Source organism: Bison bison, unplaced genomic scaffold, assembly GCF_000754665.1.
Source record: "Bison bison bison isolate TAMUID 2011002044 unplaced genomic scaffold, Bison_UMD1.0 scf7180017864200, whole genome shotgun sequence".
Lineage (NCBI taxonomy): Eukaryota > Metazoa > Chordata > Mammalia > Artiodactyla > Bovidae > Bison > Bison bison.
The window spans coordinates 3,384,647-3,409,303 of record NW_011494772.1 but is presented as its reverse complement, the minus strand read 5'-3'; the positions used below and the strand labels follow the sequence as shown (position 1 = coordinate 3,409,303).

The 24,657-nt window shown below is 35.8% G+C and overlaps 1 protein-coding gene across 1 annotated transcript in view; it reads right to left on the bottom strand.

Annotated features, from left to right (window-relative positions):
• Nucleotides 1–24,657, bottom strand: part of ROBO1 (roundabout, axon guidance receptor, homolog 1 (Drosophila)) — a 1,299,652-nt gene that overhangs the window by 138,007 nt on the left and 1,136,988 nt on the right. The window contains exon 5 of the mRNA XM_010844344.1: nt 12,409–12,566. Within this exon, the coding sequence (XP_010842646.1) occupies nt 12,409–12,566 (158 nt within the window). The remainder of the gene's footprint in view (nt 1–12,408; nt 12,567–24,657) is intronic.

The window sequence follows — 24,657 nt, the reverse complement described above, 5'->3', positions numbered from 1 at the left end:
AGGTGGCCCTTAGGTGTCTTATGTATACTAGATAAGTAATATGTAAGTAATGATTTGCAACAGACTAAAAGCAAAATGGTTATCTAAAGGAAAGGGAACTGACAATAGGAAGATAAATTCAGTGTAGAAGTGCAGGGTAGGGTTTTGCAGTAGGCTCCTCTTTAGAACTCAACTTTAAGTTCAAACTTGAAACAAGTGAGTTAGATAAAGAAGGCATAGGCCTCAAAACATCCCAGATAGAGGGAATAGGATAGGCAAAGACTTTCATAATTTCGTACCGCTAGCTCTTATGATCTAAGCTGTTAAATGCACAAGTGAAGTGAAGTTGCTCAGTCGTGTCCGACTCTTTGCGACTACATGGACTATAGCCCACCAGGCTCCTGCGTCAGTCCATGGGATTTTCCAGGCAAGAGTACTGGAGTGGGTTGCCATTTCCTTCTCCAGGGGGATCTTCCCGACCCAGGGATTGAACCCAGGTCTCCTGCATTGTAGGCAGACGCTTTTTACCATCTGAGCCACCAAGGAAGTCAATGCACATCTAACAAACAAATAATGAAAATCTAGAGCAATGATCAAATAAATAGCCATTGGGATTACATTTATAATTATATTGCGTCTAAACTGATTTGTGTGCTGGAACTGAGAAAGCCTTCTGTTAAAATGCTTTCAAAAGAGTACTTGAGCTTCACAGGTAGTTCTAAGATTTTAGCTTTAGTTTTCTAGTTTCAGCATCCAAACATGAGGAGTGTATGTGTAAATATTTAAATAGAATTACAAGTTTCTGGAAAGTCTCAAGATGTTTCTTGGGATGATAAACCAGCAGTTCTCAACCAGCACACTTCATCTGAATCACAGCATTTCTCAATTCCCCTGAGAAGTGTCCATAACTAGAACTGTTCTTGATGCACAAGAGAAAAGTCTATTTATTACACTGAGTGGATGCTTGAGGGCATTAGGGCTTAATTCTCTTGTGGAGTCCCCCATTGGTTATTGCATTTCACAATAAGGATGAACAAAGATTCAAATTAGTTTCTTAATACCAGTATTAGCCTGAAAAATTACTTACTCATAATATTCACCTGTACTAAGTACTCATGCTGATTCTGTAGAAATTTGTTTTCTCACAGTTGTAAATCAATATAAACAGAAAATTAGATGAGACAAATGCCAAATCTGTTTCATATATACATATATACAAGGTCTTCTTGTTTATTCGGAAAAGTTGAAATTGCTATGGCATAAACAGTTTCTGGTTTTTTCCACCCAGTTTTTGATTGCTGAATACATCCAGAGGTCAGGCAGATATACCAACAATAATGAAAACCAGAATACTGATTACTAATCCATAAAGACTGTGTCACCATTTAAAATAACATATGTATTTTTTCACTGATTTCCCACAAGGACACTGTAAACTAATACAGGTATTATTAGACAATTCATGTCACAGATGGAAACAATGAAATTTACAGAGATCAAATGTCTATAAAGTCATGCATATAAGTTTTAAAACCTGAATTTATTACATGTCTTATATAAAACTATGTTGACTTTTACTAATACACTGGATTTCAGTGATTAAATTTGAAAATTAAGTAGGATAGGACATAAGTTTACTTTTTAACTCATTTCTTTGGTCCCATGATTCATATAATAGATTCATACTGATTAACTTCTATTTAAATAATGAATAAAAATTTATTCTTAAAAAAAGATGAAATATATAATGTGCATAACTATGTAAGACAGGAAAAAAAATTCTGGTTCAATACGCCAGTTTCCTTTGACCTTCACACAACAGAATGACCTATTTACTTGCAGGAACACAAATTTTAACTTCTCAGGGAAAAGGGGCTCTATGACATCAACTGCATAAAGCATGTTGATTTCCTGTCGGGGAACAGAGGGGAAAAGGAAGCAACAGACACTGAACAATGAAAGAAGTTGGAAGACCAGAGGAAAGCACTGATCGAAGGAAGGGAGGAGGAGCAGATGGCTTAGGAGGGAGACATGTGGGAACTGGGGGGAAAGGAAGCAATTGGCAAGGAGAGGGCTGAATGCCAAATTTATGAAGGATCTGGAGGACCCTGGGGATCTGGATGGGATGTGAGTCAGCTGCTTTTTACCAAAATATCACACCAACAAGGGAAATCAAAGAAGCCTACAAAGACACACAGGAAGCAGAGAAGGACTGGAAAAAGAACTGATGACATATTGCATTCTAACAATTGTACCTCTTAGCATGGGGAATGGGAGGTGTTAAATCATCTTTTATGTATAACTGAATTTTTCTCCGAACTTCACTAATGATTTTCAAACCTTTAACTTGCTTATGAAAGAAATGATGCAGATACAACTCTTCTATTTAAACCACATTTTACTGATACCCTGTATTGGTGTGTTTTCTCATTCAAATATAAATCAATTACTTTCAACCATCTATAGGGTGACCAGCTGTCTCAGTTTTCTGATAACTAAAGGTTATTTTCCTGGGCCTGGGATTTTTGGTGCTAACACTAGGACAGTTCTCTGCAAACCAGGATGGTCAGTCATCTTATCTAAGTTAAAACCTTAAGAAAAGACCACTAAATGTCCTTGCTCATGCTAAAACATACAGACACTGAAATTTTCCCCACATTTTTCAAAGAAGAATGAATACGATCTTAATACAGGGATATGATAAGTAGATGAAATTGACAATAAAATGGTTTCTGGACTATGGCTTTGATAAGAATAAGTAACATAATGAAAGCATTTCTTTATAATTTATTTTTTTCAACTAAGTACCAAAAAGTCTGTAAGACATATAACATATTTGTAGCAGGCTGCTTTGAGGACAGGTAAGAAAAAAATTAAAATTAAAGCACAGCTTATCTCAAAAAATAAGACAAGTCATTTAAAATGCTATGTCACAAAGCCCCAAAGAAGATGGAAACAATATGTATTATTCATCTCTAAATTTTAACTTAAAAGTTAAGAGTTTCAAACATGAAAGTCTTTTAAACTCTTCTTTTAAATACTAAAATGACATAATTCTGGGTAAATGACAGTAAAAGGTTATTTGGAAGAAAATTATCTGGAATTTCAGAAATGAGTCCAGGATGTTTACCATCTACACTGTATTGTTACTATTTAGCTTTTACAACATTTTATTGTATTTATATTAAACTGCAAAGCTACTACATCAATATTTTTATTTAATTTCCCATTCATTTAATTTCTTATAATTGCTTTATTTTTCTGCAATAACTTTTGATGTGTGTACAGCTGATGAAATTATAATCTAGCTAATCCACAAATTGCACTATTAACTATATAGTCAGTTAAATCATTCTCTGACTCATTCCATTTTAATATAAATCCTTCTTTCCTTAAATGCCAAATGGTGAAGAGTCATTTACCACCCTCTTTAGAAAATCTCCTAATATCTTTTGAGGAAAGACCTTTACTGTCCAGAATAAATGGTTTTAGTTTATTTGAACCTTTAGTTAAATTATAACTGGTTTAGTTGAACTTATTTGATTGAACTTGGCCATTTATAGGTCATCTTTTGTGAACGTACCAAATTTCAAATTTTATAGATCTTTGTTATATTACAGTTGTTATTACTGGACATAATATGGGCTAATTCTCAAATGTATCTAGTTTAGTTTCAAAACCACTATAACCTCCACTGTGTGAACTAATCTCTCCAGATCCTTACAAACTCAAAGACAATATTTCACAGTGGAGACTAAGAGTTGCTGTGATTCTGAGTTGAAATCTGCACTAATAGCAAATTCTCAGAGTCTTTATATATGTGGAAAAATCTATAGAACCTTTAGAAAATGCTGTCAGTAAACAAAAGGCAGGTGTCTCCACAGCCAGTTCAGAGTTAACCACTGCATTAGTGAAATTTTAGTATTTATGTGACAGGCTTGCTGTGAGGATAAAACGGTCAGTATATATGTATATGTATAGTGCTTAGAATGGGGCCTGGCACATAGTAAGTGTGGCATTAAGTGTTTAATGTCAATATCCCCTTCATCATCATCATTATCACTAGCATTAGCCTCCTCCTTGTCTCCATTAAGACACAATTGACGGGTATAAGTGTAACATAATGGAAAGAACATAGCTTATTCACTGAGTTTCAAAGGGGATTAAATGAGATAATATAAAATCTGTGCATGGCAGTGCTCAACATACAATAGCTACTGTTATTACTATAGTAGGGTAGTAAATTGTTGGTGTCCTTATAATAACCAATAATCAGGGACTTCCCTACAGCTCAGATGGTAAAGAATCTGCCTGCAATGCAGGAGACCTGGGTTCGATCCCTGAGTCAGGAAGATCCCCTGGACAAGGAAATGGCAACCCACTCCAGTATTCCTGCCTGCAGAATTCCTTGGACAGAAGAGCCTGGCAGGCTACAGTCCATGGGATGGCAAAGAGTCGGACACGACTGAGCAACTAACACACACACACACACACACACACACACACACAGACAAGTATTATTGCATCACTGATGCAGTGGACATGAACTTGGGCAAGCTTCGGGTGATAGTGAGGGACAGAGACGCTTGGTATGCTGCAGTCCATGGGCTGACAAAGAGTTGGACACGATTGTGGTATTTAACAATAACTATTGTGGGGCTTTCCTGGTGGCTCAGCAGTAAAGAATTCACCTGCAATTCAGGCAACTCAGGTTGAATTTGTGGGTCAGGAAGATCCCCTGGAGGAGGAAATAGCAGCTCACACCAGTATTCTTGCCTGAGAAATCCCATGGACAGAGGTGCCTGGCAGGCTACAGTCCATGGGGTCGCAAAAGAGTGGCACATGACTTAGCAACTAAACAACAGGTACTACTGAATACCTTAAATCATTTAACTTATGAATACATTTGTTTTTATGCTTATAAGTGAATTAAATAAATTTTATTTATATCTTCTGTGAGAGATGGGCTATTTCCTTCTGACATTATGCCTGCCATACCTGTAGCTACCATCAAGAGAATGTTTATTTGTACAGAAACAATAAAAAGATATGGGAAGCATGCCGCAGACATTGAACAATTGTGTGACTCTCCCAAAACTAGCATGATTTTAACATACTTATCTTTTTACTAAGGTAACAATATTAAAAGTACCCCAGGTCTACAAATTTAAAATAAATGGCACATTTTTAAATAAGCTTAATACCATTTCACAATATTTTGGCACTAGTAAGTTTCTATTCTCTTTTTACCAATGATGATTCACTCCGTTCAGAAGCTCAAAATCATGCTAACAACTTTTTCTTGGCCTTTTTGGGTCTACTTGTCAGCAACATAATTCCGTAATTGACAATCTTTACACACAGTTATGCCCTTTTGTAGTCTCGGAATTTATCTGCGGTATGTACTTTCAACTGTATTTATCTTTTTCTTTAATTCAAGGGCAATTTTAGTTTTTTTGCTTGAACACAGATTTTTTCCCTCAATATATGGTATTGTTTTCCCCAATCTTATTAATAACATTCTCAGTCTTCCACTCATACAAAATAATCTTGAGGGGCTTCCCTGCTGGATCAGTGATTAAGAATCCTCCTGCTAATGTAGGAGACATGAGTTTGATTCCTGATCCGAGAGGATCCCACATGCTGAGAAGCAACTAAGCCTGCACACCACAACTATTTAGCTTGTGCTCCACTCACTGCAACCACTGAAGTCTGTGCACCCTAGAGCCCACGCTTGGAAACAAGAGAAGCCACCGGAATGAGAGGTCTGCAAGCCACAACAATGAGTAGCCACCACTCACTGCAACTAGAGAAAAGCCCATGCAGCAATAAAGAACCAGCACAGCCAAAAAAAATGAATAATTTTAAAAAAATCTTGAATTTAACTATAATATTTCTAAAACATAGTGAAATAAAAGCAATATATCACTTTTTATAAAGTATATTTAAATGTTCCACAGCAAAAAAAAAAGTCTTAGGTACTCTAATTCATTTCTATGGGAAAAATTCATTTATTAATAATAATGGTTATGTCTAAGTTTCAGATATATGGAGTAAATCTATTTAATCCAGCCTTCCCTTCTATTTCTCATTCTCAATATAAATACTCAGGTTTGGGTGGGAGAATACAAGAAAGAAAGAACACTAGAGACAAAAACCATCTAATGCCTCTTTCAAATTATTCTAATAAATACATGCCAAAAAAGTTCTAAAAGATTCTCCTCTCAGGTAGGAAAATAAAATGCTTTTTATATATTCCTGGTTTATAATCATCATAGATCTAAAATCTGGCTTGGAATACTGGTCAGGGTAAAAAGAAATGACTTAGAACATCAAAAAATGCAGGTGCAGTTACAATTCAATTACATATTTTCCTTTTTTGTAGGGTGTGGCTTTGTTCCTACAGCTGGGAGCGTTGTACTTTAAATTTTCAACAAAGAAAGCCACCACATTAAAGAACTCTAGAAATTCCTATAACCAAAACTGTAGCAATAATCATGCAATCTTCATATGCCTTTCATAAAGATAATATGTGCTTTAATCTCCTGTTTGTCTGTACTCAACACATTTGGCAAAGTACTTGGACAATAGAAATGAAAACAATCATTCAAGAACAAAGCTGAGGAAAGAAGAACCACAAAAAATATCTAATAACCAACATCTCTTAAGAATTTACTTTGCATTTTTGAAAAAAAAAAAGAATTAGAATTAACATCAGGCATTATGTTTCTGTTTTAAGTTTTTGTTTTAATTACTCAATTTTAGTTTGCCTAAGGGAAGAAAATCCAACAAAAACAATTAAGATCTAAATAAGAGCAGTAATTTTGTATACAAACTGCTGATTTTTCATCATTTCCCTGCATGTATAAATGTGCTTTTTTACCTCCAGTGTTTTATCAGTTTAACAGTCATAATTTACACAAAACACACAGATGGTTTTAGAAACAGTAAAAGTTTCAAAATGTTACAACTTCCTGGCATATGGAACACTATCATGGATCATCATGTTGGCAGCATTTAAATTATTTTAAAATTATTTATACATTAACATCTTGGCATTGTTTCATAGTCATAGGTTATTTCAACATTAAAGTGTTTGATTCTTGATAGGAGATGCTTTTTATTCTGATTTTAAGCTAATGTGTGGAGGCATTGGTGCCCTTTATTTACAGGATAGCATCTTCTAGACAGTAAAATGTAAATGAAAATTCTATAATAAAGCACTCTGGCATAAACCACAACATTTCTTCTAGTTTAATATATAATTAATTTAATATATAAAAGGAAGTTCCAAGAATTTTTTAAAAAATAAAATTTACCATAGCAGTTTTACACCTTTTTTGCCACAAAAAATGCATAGATACATATATATGCATACACACAAAACAAAACCTTTAAGATTAACTTAGACTTTCAAAATGTGATGCTACAACACCTTTATGTTTTAACTGTTTTATTAGATACAATACAGAAAGAATTGGCTATACAATTTTAATGTGCCTGATTTCAACCTTTCCAATTTCCTTTGAACCAGTTCAGTGAGTTTTAATCCCACTATTAAATTGAAACTGCTATTGTTAAGATCATTAATGACCACCAAGTTGTCAATTCCAATGGTCAATCTCAATCCTTCCATTACCTGATCTACAGGCTGCAACAGACTCAGTCACTGCAACCTCCTTAAAGCACTACCTTCAGTTGACCACCCTTCTGGTTTTCTTCTTTTCTTACTGACTGACTGCTTGCTTTCAGTCTCCATTGCTCTTTCTGCCTCTTTTCCCTGAGAGCTAAACACTGGATCTCTTTTCCTTTCTATGTATAATCACTCCCTTGGTGATTTCAGTCTCCTCTTATTTAAGTAATATGTACATGCTGATGATGCCCATATTCATTAAGATAGGCTAATGAGTCTCTGCTAAGAAATTCTCTGTGATTTACTACAACAAAAACTTATTTCTCCTTCTTTCTACATGACCACAGGGGAAGACAGGAGTGTAGGTGGAAAGTTCTGCTACACCTAACTCAGGCACCCAGGCTCTTTGGGTGTCCTGGAACATGTGTCTTCCTTGATTCAGTTCCGCTCAGTTGCTCAGTCGTGTCCGACTCTTTGCGACCCCATGAACCGCAGCACGCCAGGGCTCTCTGTCCATCACCAACTCCCGTAGTCAACCCAGACCCATGTCCTTGGTTGCCACATGGTAAAGAGAAAGTGCTGGAGGCTCACTCTCTAGTATTTAACATCTTTAATTTTCACTCTTAGCTCCTGAAGCTGAACCAGCCAAATGGGTTTGCCCCATAGCAAGGAAACTGAGAAGCGGAACCTTTCTTCTGCCCAGAAGGAGGGGAGGACTGCCTGGTAATGAGTACTTGTTTTGTCTACCACAACTCAAATTTTTCTCCAACCTCAACCTCAACTCTGATGTTCTGACTCATGTTTCCAACTGCCCATCTGACGTTTATACTTGGATATCCAATAAGAATTTCAAAATCACAATGTCTAAAGTGGAGCTCCTGATACTTCCCATTTCAAATCTTCTCTTTCTACCATTAATGGCATCTTTGTCAATGGCATCTGGACCTTTTCAGTTACTCAGACCAATGGACTAAGATAACCTTTTCTTTTTCTCACAAGCCACATCCAATCTTTTAGCAAATTCTGTTGGCAATTGCTTCACAGCAGATCCAGAACATAACCTTTCCTCTTCAACTACCTCCTAAGAGAGATTACTGAAAAAGCTCCTACTGTTCTCAGCCATTACCATTCTTTACTGTGTACTCCAGAGAGTGGAGGACTCTTCTGAGAAATCTCTGATGCTTCACACCTTGTTCTGAGGGGAAGTGAAACTATTTACAAAGACTACAAGGTCCTAGATAGTCTGGTTAGATTTTTTTTTTTTCTTAATTTTTATTGGAGTACAGTTGCTTCACAATGTTATGTTAGTTTCTGCATACAGCACAGTGCAATAGTTACACACACACAGTCACTCTTTTTAAGACTCTTTTCCATATAGGCTATTGCAGAGCATAGAGTAGAGTTCCCAAGGCTATATAGTGGGTCCATATTAGTTATCTATTTTATATACAGTAGGTGTATATGTCAACCCCAATCTCCCAGTTTCTCCCTCCCTGCCTTCTCTTACTCATAACCCTAAGTTTTGTTTCTACATTTGTAACTCTATCTCTGTTTTGTAAATAAGTTCATTTGTACCTTTTTTTTTAGACCCCACATATAAATGATGTTATATGATATTTGTCCATCTCTGTCTGACTTAATTTCACTCAGTATGACAATCTCCAGGTCCCTTACCTGCCTCCTGAGAAACCTGGATGCAGGACAAGAAGCAATAGTTAGAACTAGACATGGAACAATGGACTGGCTCCAAATTGGGAAAGGAGCATGTCAAGGATGTATATTGTCACCCGGGTTATTTAACTTCTATGCAGAGTACATCATACAAAATGCCAGGCTGGATGAATCATAAGCTGGAATCAAGATTGCAGGGAGAAATATCAACAACCTCAGATATGAAGATGATACAACTTTAATGGCAGGAAGAAGTTCTTGTGGAAGGTGAAAAGACAAGAGTCAAAAAGCTGGCTTAAAACTCAACATTAAAAAACTAAGATCATGGCATCTGGTCCTATCACTTCATGGCAAATAGATGGGGAAAATGTGGAATAGTGTTAGATTTCATTTTCTTGGGCTCCAAAATCAATGTGGAATGGTGACTGCAACTGAAAAATTAAAAGATACTTGTTACGTGGAAGAATAGCTATGACAAAGCTAGACAGTATATTAAAAAGCAGAGATATTACTTTGTTGACAAAGGTTCATATAGTTAAAGGTATGGTTTTTCCAGTAGCCACATATGGATATGAGAGTTGGACCATAAAGAAGGCTGAGTGCCAAAGAATTGATGCTTTTAAACTATAATGCTGGAGAAGACTCTTGAGAACCCCTTGGACAGCAAGGAGATCAAATCAGTCAGTTCTGAAGGAAATCAATCCTGAATATTCATTGGAAGGACTGATGCTGAAGCTGAAGCTCCAATACTTTGGCCACCTGATGTGAAGATCTGACTCAATGAAAAAACCCTGATGCTGGGAAAAATTGAGGGCAAGAGGAGAAGTGGGGGACAGAAGATGAGACGGTTGGATGGCAGCACTGACTCAATGGACATGAGTTTGAACAAACATAGGGAGATAGTGATTGACAGAGAAGCCTGGCATCCTGCAGTTCATGGGTCTCAAAGAGTCGGACACAACTGAGCTACTGAATGACAACAGCAACCATTTTGCTATTTCGTTATTTTTTATGACTAGTTGCCATCCTTGATGCCATCTCCTACAAATCTTCCTTTGCTCATTCTGCTCCATCCACAATGACTATTCTGCATTTTGTTTTGAATGTTAGAGTTACATCCTGACTTAGGGTCTTTGAACTTAACTATTTTGTCTGAGCACTCTCTCTTTATCCCTCCTTTAGTTTTTTTCACATCTTCATATAAAACATTTCTTGTCCTCTATTAATATTTAAAATTGAAATTCTACCCCAATCCTAATTAATCTGTCTACCACATCATTATTTTTATAGGACTTATTATAGTCTAATACACTACATCGTATGCTATCTATTATGGTTTTACCTGTATAATTAATCACAGAATATAGCTTCAGAAGGGCATTGCCAGATTTCTGTTAATGCTGCATCTCCAATGCTGAGAAATTTAGCATTAATTTGTATTAAACACAAACAGGAGACAGCTGAGGAGGAGATAGATAATAATGATGTTAATGAGTTTGAATTATTAGGGAGGGAAATAGAAATTACAGGTAAGAGTCATCAAATGACTTAAAATATATTTTTAAAGGGAAAAATTATCTTAATTTTCCATAAGTCTAAAAGGAATCTGTTATCAATAACAAAAGGAGCATTTGGCCCTAAACTCTATTCCCCTGTGTTCTTGATTCTTTTTCCCCAAATCAGTGTTTCCGCATATGAGACATCAGAAGCCACTTTGCTATGTGGCTTTTCAGCATCTCATAAAAGTAGAGCTATGTCCTTCTCACACTAATTCCTAAAATTAAATCATTTGAGAAGCTCATGCTAATTCAGATCAGTGCAGGAAAAAAAAAAATGTTTGTTTTACTTTAAGGTCTCTAAATCCCTGTCCACCACAACTCTCTCTCTCTTTATTTTTTTTTTCCGCCACTTAATTTTCATACTGATATGCTGACTAGTGGTTTAGACACAGTACAAGCATTTATTAGGATTACGTGGTCCTATACGATTATTATAACTTTTTTCTTCAACATTAGCAAAGACCTTTGCTTTACACACACATTTTCCTGCGAAACTTTAAATCTTGGTCCATAAATTCACAAGGAGATCAAACCAGTCAATCCAAAATGAAATCAATCCTGAGCATTCATTAAATGGCTGATGATGAAGCTGAAGCTCCAATGCTTTGGCCACCTGATGCGAAGAGCTGACTCATTAGAAAAGACCCTGATGCTGGGAAAGATTGAAGGCAGAAGGAGAAGTGGACAACAGAGGACAGAGGATGAGATGGTTGGATGGTATCGCTGACTCAATGGACATGAGTTTGAACAAGCTCCCAGAGATGGTGAAGAACAGGGAAGCCTTGTGCTGCAGTCAATGGGGTCACAAAGAATTGGCCATGACTGAGCGACTGAACAACAGCAACATCAACAACAACAAAAAAAACAGTAAAGGAGAATATTGTGCAGTCATAGAATCAATGACAGTTCAGTTACTTAGGTACTTTGGTCAATTCCTTGTAAGACAGAAAAAGCAAAGAAGTCTCATAGAATTGCTGTTAACAAGAAAAAAAATGCATCATTACTTATTACAGATAGCTTACTTCTCTACTCACATCACAGTAGAAATTCAAAATCCAATAATCTGGTCACATTATTTTATTTTGCAATGAGGCCAATCCATCATAAGCATCATTCAGAAAAAGATTTTACCTTTCAGAAATGACATCAAACTCTATAGAACACAAAAGCAATTTAAAAAGGAGAAAGATAAAAATTCTGAAGTGACTTAAGCTTCTTTCTGGAAATTATACTGTATTTCTGAATTCTATTTATAATATTTTGCTATAACATCTAGAAATGAGATATGACCAGAGTTACTAAAATAATTATGTCATACATAAAAGTGTTAACTCTCAGACAGTGAAATCATAGTTTTCTTTTACTGAGTAGCAAACTAAACATGTATATTCCTTTTGTTTTTATGTCAATACAGGGAGAATGAAAACATTTCTTTTAAAGAAGCATTGAAAATGAGAGCTGTGGCAGTCCTGTGTTTAAAAGAATCCACGTTTTTCTCTTTTTCTTTGTTGGAGATCCATACAGTTAGATTTATAAATGTTCCCCACTGCTGAATTAAATACTCACAGTTATTCTTTCATCTTTATCATCCAATGGAGAGCCATCTTTCTTCCATGAAATGGTGGGCTCAGGATGGCCTCGTGGGGGCTGGCATTCCATCACTGCAGGCTCTCCCACGGCCACCATGACATCGGAAGGGTTTTGTCTGAAGTCATCCCGTAGTACTGTAGGAACAAGATTAAATCATTACACTCAATGGTGATATATACAGCTCTTATCTCTGAGCTTCACAAAGGAGATATTTATTATAGTAAACAACTACTAACAGCTATCTCAATACATCCTGGAAAATCTATATCTACTTACAGACGTATGCAGTTTAATAATGATATCTGGCCTTACACACACAATGGGGATAATTTGATATTCTTCATAGGCCAGTGGGCAAGTGTTTTCTGCTGCCTGGTGCCCTGACAGCATCTGGCTTATCTCTTCTTTGCATTTTTTCTCTGACTACTGCCCACATTTTCTCATCCATATACTAATGAATATAATTGAATCCTCCTTTTACTTACATGACACATTGGGGTGATGCTTTCTATTATTAAATGAATACATATACATGCAAGCAAAAATATTAAAGTAAAATATACTTCCAACATGGATTTGATTGAGGTATTTTAAAGATATTTCAAACTAGTGTATTAGAGTATCTAATCACTACAATTTAAATATGCCCATTATAAAAACTTTAGACATATTTGCAAAATTACTAAATTAAAAATACTGTGTATGTTTCCATTATCACTGAGTGAGGGGCAATGTTAAAAGGCAGCAATGATGACACCGGCATTGCTACCAACAATGTCATTTTGTATATTCTGTATTTGTCAGTTTTTGTGGATTTGGTAGAGGGTACATATTAATAATAGAAGAAAACAACAAAAGCGGAAAGACTACAGATCTCTTAAGGAAAATCTGAAACATCAAGGGAGCATTCCACCCAAAGGCACAATAAATGATAAAAATGGCAGAGACCTAGTAGATGCTGAAGGGGTCAAGAAAAGATGGCAAGAATACATGGAAGAAGTATACAAAAAAGATCTTAATGAACCAGATTACTATGGTGGTGTGGTTAGTCACCCAGAGCCAGACATTCTGGAGTGAGAAGTCAAGTGAGCCTTAAGAAGTACTGCTGTTAATAAAGCTACTGAATGTGATCAAATTCCAGCAGAGCTATTCAAATCCCGAAAGGATGATGCCATCAAGGTTTTGCATTCATTATGTCAGCAAATCTGGAAGAAACAGCAGTGGCCACAGGACTGGAAAAGGTCAATTCTCATCCCAGTTCCCAAGAAGGGTAGTACTGAAGAATGTGCTAACCATTGGACAATCACACTCATCTACCATGCTAGTAAGGTCATACTTAAAATCTTGCATGTTAGGCTTCAGCATTATGTGAACCAAGAACTTCCAGATGTCCAACCTGGGTGTAAAAAAGGAAAAGGAACTAGAGATCAAATTGCCAACATTCACTGGATTATAGAGAAAGCAAGAGAAATTCAGAAAAACATCTATCTCTGTTTTATTGACTACGCTAAAGCCTTTGACTGTGTGGATCATGACAAACTAGAGAGATGGGAATACCTGTCTCCTGAGAAACCTTGTATGCGGGGCAAGAAGCAACAGTTAGAACCCTGTATGGAACAATTGATTGGTTCAAGATGGAGAAAAGAGTACGGGGCTGTCTGTTGTCACCAAGTTTGTTTAACCTATATGCTGAGCCCATCATGAGAAATGCTGGGCTGGATGAGTTACAAGTTGGAATCAAGATAGGCAGGAGAAACAACAACCTCAGATATGCAGATTATACCACTCTAATGGCAGAAAGCAAAGAGGAACTAAAGAGTCTAAACAAGAGGAATTAAAGATGAGGGTGAAGGAAGAGAGTGAAAGAGCAGGCTTAAGACTAAATATTAAAAAACTAAGATCATGGCATCTGGCCTCATTGCTAATGCTAAGTCACTTCAGTCATGTCCAACTCTGTGCGACCCCATAGACAGCAGCGTACCAGGCTCCTCCGTCCCTGGGATTCTCCTGGCAAGAACACTGGAGCGGGTTGCCATTTCCTTCTCCAAGGCATGAAAGTAAAAAGTGAAAGTGAAGTTGCTCAGTAGTCTCCCACTCTTCGCGACCCCGTGGACTGCAGCCCACCAGGCTCCTCTGTCCTTGGGATTCTCCAGGCAAGAACAATGGAGTGGGTTGCCATTTCCTCCTCCAATGCATGAAAGTGCAAAGTCAAAATGAAGTCGCTCAGTCGTGTCCGACTCTTAGCGACCCCATGGACTGCAGCCTACCAGGCTCCTCCGTCCATGGGATTTTCCAGGCAAGAGTACTGGAGTGGGGTGCCATTGCCTTCTGGCCCCATTACTGCATGGCAAATAGAAGGGGAAAAGGTGGAAGTAGTGACAAATTTCCTCTTCTTGGGCTCCAAGATCACTGTGGACGGTGACTGCAGAAGACAATTGCTTCTTGGTAGGAAAGCGATGACAAACCTAGACTGTGTTGAAAAGCAGACACATTACTCTGCCGACAAAGGTCTGCATTGTCAAGGCTATGGTCTTCCCAGTGGTCATGAACGGTTGTGAGAGTTGGACTGTAAAGAAGCTAGAACACCAAAGAATCGATGCTTTCGAACTGTGGAGCTGGAGAAGACTCCTGAACGTCCTTTGGACAGCAAGGAGATCAAACCAATCAATCTTAAGGAAGATCAACCCTGAATACTCACTGGAAGGACTGATACTGAAGCTGAAGTTCCAGTATTTTGGTCATCTGATGTGAACAGATGACTCATTGGAAAAAGTCCCTGACACTGGGAAAGATTGAGGGCATAAGGAGAGAAGAGAGCATCAGAAGATGAGATGGCTGGAAGGCATCTCTGATGCAATGAACATGAACTTGGACAAACTCTAGGAGATGATGAGGGACAGGGAGGCCTGGCATGCTGCAGTCCACGGGGCCACAAAGTCGGACATGACTGGGTGACTAAACAACAACAGCAACATATTATTTTATTTAATTCTCAAACCTGCACAGAATGAGAGATATTATTAACATCATTTATATTACTAAAGATAGTTTTTAGAAGAGGAAACTGTTCATACTATAAGCTCAAATGGATATTAATATAATACTAACAAACTCTGAAACAGCATTATTCAGTTTGCAATTATTGGAATAAAATGTGGAAATTAAACATGTATTTGAAAGAGAGTTAATATAGTATAACTGTCCTCATTATCTTGCTAACATCAAGAAATCCTAATTTTTTGGCATTAGTCTGAAATCACAGCTCTGCTGCTTACAGGGTAGGAAATCTCAAACACATTACTTAACACTTCGTTTCCATATTTACAAAGCAGGCATGCAGATGCCCTCTTCAATGATAAGTCCAAAAATGTTAGCTACCTTTCTCCCATTTTTCCCCCAGTGTGTAATAAAGTGACTAATTTTAGTAGTTTAACCTGATACTCAAAATGTTCATTAGTATGTTAACTGCATAGATTTGAAGTGATAAATATTATTTATCCTTAAAAATGTATTGAATTAAATATTTGATACTACAATTCTGTACTAGAATGAATGTCTTTCCATTTCAATGGCATTTTAAAATATTTTCATGGATGAAGTACTACAATGAAAAAAAACCTATGATTTCAAAAGTCACCCTTAAATTTTGGTTTCAAGCCTCAAATAAGCTTAGAGGCTTACAAAATCCTAATACTTGACTCTTGCAGTTCTCTACTTTTCCTTCCTTGATGCCAGCTAACTGTGTGCATACAGCTGAGTAAGCCATAATATTCACTCAAACAAAACCATTATTTTCATCTATATATTAAGAAAACCTGGGCACAGTAGAACAATATTAACACTTGGAAAATAACACTTTAAGAAGGAGACCTGTGTCTCCACCTTTGGAAAGACGAGTAAAAGGAAAAAGGAAATATGATCACACCACACTGTTGTAAGTCTAACTTCAGTAGACACAATATTTATTAATTGTAATAAAATATCTATTGCATAGACACAAAGATAAACCATGTTGAACTGAAACTTGCAGCTACTGTTAGCACATTATAAATGAACAGAGTACAAAGACTTCCACCATTGATGAACTTATATTACTATTATGTGTAAAGATGTGCCACAAATAAAATGTAAGGTTTATTAAAAAAGCAAATGAATTGACCTTAACAAACAGTATGTGCTTTTGCTGGATCACATTATTAAATCGAAGATAACACTTCTGAAAATATTTAAAACTCTTGATACATGCAAAAGTAACATAATTTTCAAATAAAAATAAATAGTTTGTACAACTTTTCTGCTTGGTAAGCTAAAAACCAATTTAGTAACACTATATCTTATTTACAAATTGAGATCATATCTCAAATAAACCAATGAATAACAAAATGTCTTTCAAAAATATCAAAGATCTAAGTCAGATAAATCAAGTTTTTTTTTTCCATTTACTATGTTATTTGGGTTTTTATAGTATATAATGAAAAGCTAACAAAATATAATCCATTAAAGATCATTGCTTAGATAATGCTCATGTAATTATTTTTGCAGCTGTAAAACATAAAACTCCAGCATTGCCTATGGCTACAGCCAACACTACATAAAGTTATGAAATTAAGTTTTTTTCTCTCTTCTATAAAAGCAACTTTTCTTCTTACTTGCCATGAACATTTCCTTTTGTGGGGGAGAAAAGTACATGTCACATTATAAAATTATATGAACTTTTAGTTAAATTATCCAATTTTCTTAATTAATGTGTGTATTTAAGTGATTAAAATAAAAACTGAATTCAAATGATTGGCAATATCTTGGCAGAAAAACCAATCATATCCATGAGTAAAATCAAAACTAGATATTTTTTAAAAATCACCTTTTATTCTCTAACTTCTCTAGTGATTGAAGTATATATTTTCAAATGTTTTTTGACTTGAATAGTACGAAATTTTAAAATATGGAACTAACTTTTGAAAACAAGATTTAATATCAATTTAAATATTAAAAGAGAGCAAATAGCATATATAATAGATTCAAGTAGATATCACTTAAAAAACTGTTAAATCCCAGTTCCATCTAGTATTATATTTCTTCCATATTTATCTAATCGTTTTATGTTTACAGGTTGGTACATGCCATTTGGCTCAACTCCTTTTCATTTTCCTTCATTCAATTAAATTGGAAAACAAACAAACAAACAAACATATGCTTCACTGAATCTTTGACTCTCCGGAAACTTTTTGGTCTAAAAAGAATGATCATTTAAATTATTCTTTAAACCAAAATAAAACAAAACATATAATCATTTTGTTTTTGAAAAGCCATACATCACATATCAATAACCCTAGATATGCAGATGACACCACCCTTATGGCAGAAAGTGAAGAAGAACTAAAGAGCCTCTTGATGAAAGTGAAAGAGGAGAGTGAAAAAGCTGGCTTAAAACTCAACATTCAGAAAACTAAGATCATGGCATCTGGTCCCATCACTTCATGGGAAATAGATGGGGAAACAGTGGAAACAGTGTCAGACTTTATTTTGGGGGGCTCCAAAATCACTGCAGATGGCGACTGCAGCCATGAAATTAAAAGACACTCCTTGGAAGGAATGTTATAACCAATCTAGACAGCACATTAAAAAGCAGAGACATTACTTTGCCAACAAAGGTCCATCTAGTCAAGGCTATGGTTTTTCCAGTAGTCATGTATGGATGTGAGAGTTGGACTATAAAGAAAGCTGAGTGCCAAAGAATTGATGCTTTTGAACTGTGGTATTTGAAGAAGACTCCTGAGAGTCCCATGGACTGCAAGGAGATCCAACCAGTCCATCCTAAAGGAGATCAGCCCTGGGTGTTCATTGGAAGGACTGATGTTGAGGCTGAAACTCTAATACTTTGGCTACCTGATGCAAAGAGCTGACTCACTGGAAAAGACCCTGATGCTGGGAAAAGATTGAAGGCAAGAGGAGAAGGGAACGACAGAGGATGAGATGGTTGGATGGCATCATCGACTCGATGGACATGGGTTTGGGTGGACTCCGGGAGTTGGTGATGGGTAGGGAGGCCAGGCATGCTGTGGTTCATGGGGTTGCAAAGAGTCGGACACGACTGAGTGACTGAACTGAACTGAACTGAACTGCACATCAATTGTAATGCAGTTCTCAGATTAACTGAATATGTTTTCAGAAAAGGATTCTAAAATTCAGTGGTGATTTGGCAACCTATTTGGCTAATACTGAAAAGACATGTGGCAAAGTGAAAAAATAAAGTCAAATAGAAACTTTAAATATCATGGAGATTTTAATGTTTGCAACACACACATTGTGGGAAATCTTAGAACTGAATGAAGCATAAAATAACAGAAAGGGCAGTGGTCTTTGATAACATGTAATTCATATCGCAATTAGAGGCAACTGAGTCCCAACTTTGTCACTAGCCTGTGTTATTTGTCAGGAAGAGACCAAAACAGAACATTTGCATCCTGATTTTCAAGGCAGTTCTCTTTTTAAAATGTTTTACTTGTCACCATTTTACTGTAAAATGAAATTTTCCTGTCTAATCTATTTGCAGCAAATCCACTTCATTATTACAGAAGGTTTGATTTACCAGTGATTGTATATCAGTGCACTGCAGTCTCATGACTACCCGATTTTGTTGAGGTTCAAATGCTCCTAAAATTAATTTTGTTTCCTAATCATGTGGTGAACAGCTGTGAACTGTAATACTCTGGTTACATGAATCTCAGAATCTTGGTGTAGTTAGGGGACTAAGAGATGTGGAATCCAAACTTCTTCTTTTAGAAATTAATCATCTAAGCCTCCTTAGGAGGAGGGAAGCTCATCACATAAATAATAATGATAATGTTAGCAGTATAATAATAATGTTAGCAATGAGTGACATTTATTGGACACTTACTATATAAGGAACCATGCCAGGTATCCACTTATTTAATCCTCATACCAAAGCTATCAAAAAGTGACCTTATTAGTTTTGTTTTACGAATAAGGAATTTGTAAAGAGAGGAGCAGAGTCTATCAAGGACACTTTTCGATCAACTTGATTATATCTAGTCTTAATAGCATGTGCACAATTCCAAATACATAGCTATAATGAATACTTCAGCCTTTTCCCTTTAGAACCGAAGTTGCATGAGAAATATCCTGCTTGACACTTAAACAAACGGCTACCTCTGAACATACTCTGCATTTTTGTATTTTTTCAGACTTCTCCACGTTTGGAAGAGGCCACTGCATATTTTCAGTAGCACACTGAGAATTAGAAATCATTCAGAAGACATGTGTCGCACTTTTACTACATATGTTATGCTTTTATTCTTCTATTTCAACAACAAAATGATTGCAAAAGCTGCACAATAATATGCATTTTAATTAAATATGGACATTTTAATTAGAAGTGAGTGTCTTGGGAAAAGCAGAGGAAGATAATATGCAGTCCTGGGAATTTGTCTTTATATTTAAAAAGACTACTTTGTCAGTGAAATGAAGCCTCACAGCAAATAGGAGTAAGCTGTTGACAGGGGAAAGAGAAAAAAAAAAAAAAGAATGAAACCCTTAAAAATAGGGCATAGTTGAAGAGAAAATAAATGAGGAAGTATATTCCCAAAGAGGACAACTTCAAGGATGCTCAGAGACAGCCTGCCTGGGTTACAATGTACCACTTCAATTGCTTTCAAAATCACTAATTGCTTATCTTGTCTTTAACTGGCAGAGATTATATTATAGATTATAGATACTTTTTATAGTATATTATAGATGCTTTTATTTATCTATCTAAATGCCTAGTTGACACAAGTAAATGGTACTTAATTTTTAAATAACTATCATTCCCTTTTTAACACATTTGTACTGAGCACATACTTTGTGCTTGGCATCTGTGCTAAGCTTTTATGAAGATTGGCATAGGTTTTGTATTTTTCTTGCAGTGCAGTTTACATAAATGGTGAAGTAGGTCAAGAAACAATATTAATCTTAACCTTGTCAGGAAATGGTAATACAATAAGATTTACTGCAGGTTACTTTGTACTCAGATATATCCTTTAGGATCCACCTATGGAAGTGTATCGACAATGCTTTTATAACTATTTGCATTCTTATTTTTTAAGCTCACAACATTACCCAGAAGAGCAAAGTGTTATCTGGGGTACAAAAGTTTTCAAAACTCCTTAACATTTCTCAAAATAAAATCATAATTCCAAACTTATAAAAGCATTTCAAGAAAAGCATGACTGTACAGAAAGATATATTAACCAATTGAAAAAACTAAAATGATAACATATAGAATAATCTTTCATGAAGTATTATCTTTATAGCATCATATTCTAAAGCTAAGGCATTTTATTTTTAAAATCATGCATGTACACATCAATTCTGTATAAAGTTATGATTTAGTCATGATTGTTTCCTAAAGGGTGCACATTTACTTTTTAAATCTGAATATATATCTATGAATGCTCTTCAATAATTACATCATCTCCCACTTGTGATTTTTATAGCATCCAACTTTATTTTGAAACCTTAAATTATGCTTTGCTTAAGATCCTGGAAGAAAATATGCTGTTTAAAGCACTTATTTTCCCAACTACTGAAGCTTTTATAGCAGTACTTAAATAAAAAAAGTGTACATTCTGAAAAAGTAACATAATAAGGATAGAGGTCAAGTATCACTCAGTCTTAACTAGCAATGAATACAGAGCCCTGCAAATAGAGAAGTTAGTACCAAAATGAAAGTAATTAATAGTAATGTATTATGTTTTGCTTGGTTCTTTAAAAAGAATTACTGGAGTATACTTCTTTTACAATATTGTGTTAATTTCTACTCTACAGCAAAGTGAATCACCTATACGTATGTATGTGTGTGTATATATGTATATATATACATATCCCCTCTTTTTTGGACTTCCTTCCCATTTAGGTCACCACAGAACACTGAGTAGGGTTCCCTGAGCTATACAGCAGGTTCTCATTAGTTATCTATTTTATACACAGTATCAATAGTGTTTATATGTCCAAACCAATGGTTTTTGTTTTAAACAACATGCAATGAAGCAACAGGCTTAAACACAGCTGTATGCCTCTGTGCTCTGCTGGGTAGCAGCAATGGGGACAAGCCATTCTTGCTCTTTTAAAAATCACAGCTAGAATTCCGGGTTGGGTCCAAGCTTACACTACATTCCCATTCTGCAGAAACATGGGCAGCAAAATGATGACACTTCCTAGGAAAAGTCCTCATGGCTCGTTGCAGTCATTGCTTTCTGGTTTCATTATTCTACTTCGGGACTCATGTGTGCTTCAAGAGGCACCCTAGAGTTTATTACACTGGCACCAAGTCATCAGGACAGAGAGGAGGGAAGTTTGGCATACTCAACTTACATTACATACTCGACTTACCTTAAACCCATGATGCATTCCAGGGAAAGGTGTATGTACCTCAATAAGTATCAACATTTAAACAGTTAATATTCAACAGACTTGCTATCTGGGAGATTATTAAAAAATGAACTGCCAGAGTTAGGTTGCTAAAATCGTATGTTCTCATTTAAAGATGTCAGTAGCTTACTAGATGTTTGAATTTTACACACTTTCAACTATAATCTAAATGGATTTATTAATGAAAAGTGCAGCATTTGTAAAACACCATTTGTAGATAGCACTTATTTGGGAGTCAAAAAAACAGAAGTCAGGAATTTCAGAGTAACCACATGTATCCCGCTACTAGCCCACAAATTTAATTCACAATGGCTCAGTTATTTCTATACAAAACAGAGAATTTTACACCCTATCTTGTTAGGGTTATTACAAAGACTAATTATTTAGTGTTTATACAGGACTTGCCATTTATATGGTGCATTACATCTGCAAAGAAGTATTACTATTACTCACTATGTAAGGAATTGCCAAATTTCTCAGCTGCCAGTACAAATGGAAAGGAGGACAAAGAATGCCATTGAGGAGGGTTTCTAAGTGCCAGAGCAAAAGTCACATTCAGGAGTAGCCTGGCAGGGTTAAAAAAACACAGACAGAATGAGGCTATCTGAGGTATGGGACCCTGATTGGGGCAAGAGAGACATGTGTTCTTTCTTTCATAACATCCAACTTTCTGTTTAGCATCCTGCACGGAGAGAGTCCTTGATCAAAGGAATATACTTATCTATTTATTGTCTGGCTTTTTGTATTTAACTGTCAACTCCATGAGAACAAGAAGTTTGTTTTTATCAATCTACGTATCCAGTGCCTAAAACAATGCCTAAGACGTAGCAGCATTCAGAACATAAATGTTTACAATACAACTTCTGAAGCTAAGTATTCTGAAGCTAAGTATCTGAAATAGCGCTAACATTAGGAGGAGTCCTACGTTCATAGTGACCAAGGTATGGGGAGGAGACAGACACTAGTCAGCTAAACACACACATAGATATACAACTATAAACGTGATACATGCCATGAAGGAAAAGAATAGTACTGCTGTGTGAGAAACTAATGAGGGACATAATTTAAATAACAGTTAAACTGAAAAAACAGTTTAAAGCCTGTTCAATAAACATTTAAAGCCTGAAAACTGAGTAGAACTTATCCTAGAGAAGTGAATTGCAGGCAGGGGAAATAATCTAGGTTGAAGAAAGAATCTTTAAAACATTCACACTCTGCCTAGGGGGACAGGTTAGCAGTGGCGCACCACGACACTGGTAGGGGAAGGGGTACTGGATTTGCTGCCCACAGCATTCCCAATAAAGGCTCAGCTTTTATTTCCATTCCCATGGAAAGCCACTTCAGTGGTTTTTAAGCAGAGCTGGAATTATCACACTTAAATATTCACTTTAGTGGCTCTGACAATGAAATGAGGGAAATAAGAACTGAAGTGGAGAGACCAATTGTAGTAATTAAGGGAAAAAATGAGGACGGTTTTATACAACTATAATGACACAGCATGAGTGCAAAAGGAAAAGGAGAGGTATGTGCTGGAAGTAAAACACAAAAGAGCTTCTTGCGTGACTGACGTTGGAAGAAAGATGCCAAAAATGATACCCAGGTTTCTGTTTTGAGAAACTGAACATGGCATTTTAAAGTATATATGACATAAAACCATATACCATTTAAGGTATACATTACATTGTATGTGTGTACTTAGATGCTCAGTCGTGTCTGACTCTTTGTGACCCCAGGGACTGCAATCTGCCAAGCTCCTCTGTCCATGGAATTCTCTAGGTAAGGATACTGGAGTGGGTTTCCATTTCCTACCCCAGGGCATCTTCCCAACCCAGGGATTGAACCTGTGTTTCCTGCATGGGCAGGTGGGTTCTTTTCCACTGTGCACCTAGGAAATCCATAGATATATATACACACACACACACACACACACCATGTGCATATATATGTAATATATATATATGTACTATATATCTTAAAAAATATATATAAAACTAGATAATTTCAGAGACTAATAAAAATACTTCTCCACAGATTAAAAAACACTATGGTTTCAAATTCTGCCCCTTAGTATTTAAGGCAGGACTCATTTTTTACCTGTTTAAACCTTTATGCCACCATATTCCAAATCTCAATTGGTAACTCCTATCTATCAATTAATCTATATTATAATTATTAGGATGACAAATTTTAATTTAGTTTGATGCATATAATTTTAAACTGAAAATATGAGAAAAACTATTCTACTTTGATTTCATACATGTATATACATATATGTGACCATATGTGAGTGAGCTATATGATATATATATGAACATTAACTATTGTTTTGACCTCCATACTTTGCAGCAAATTAGTAAAAACTCACTTAGTCATTTTGTTCAGAAAATAAAACAACTCAAAACATTAGGGCATTTCTCAGGGCTGCCATCAAGTAAGCTTAATTTTTTTTTTTTTGCTGTTCTAAAAACACTTTAGTATTTTATTTGAAAAACTTAGGTAAAAAGATAAATATATTTTTATTTCCCCTAGAAAACAAAGGAATTCACTAATGATAAGCAATCTTTTCTCACAATAGATATAAATTATATAAAATTTAAGCTCTTGCCTTACATCATACTTTATTTTCTTTAATATATCACATTTATTGAAGGAAAAAGATTAAAATACATATCAAACACCAAAAGAGATGATATGTAACCAATTATTCTTGATCCAAAAAAATCATATTAATACAATTGTAAATTTCAGATAGAACAACCCCATTCTGATAATACTAATTTGTTATATATTCTGTAT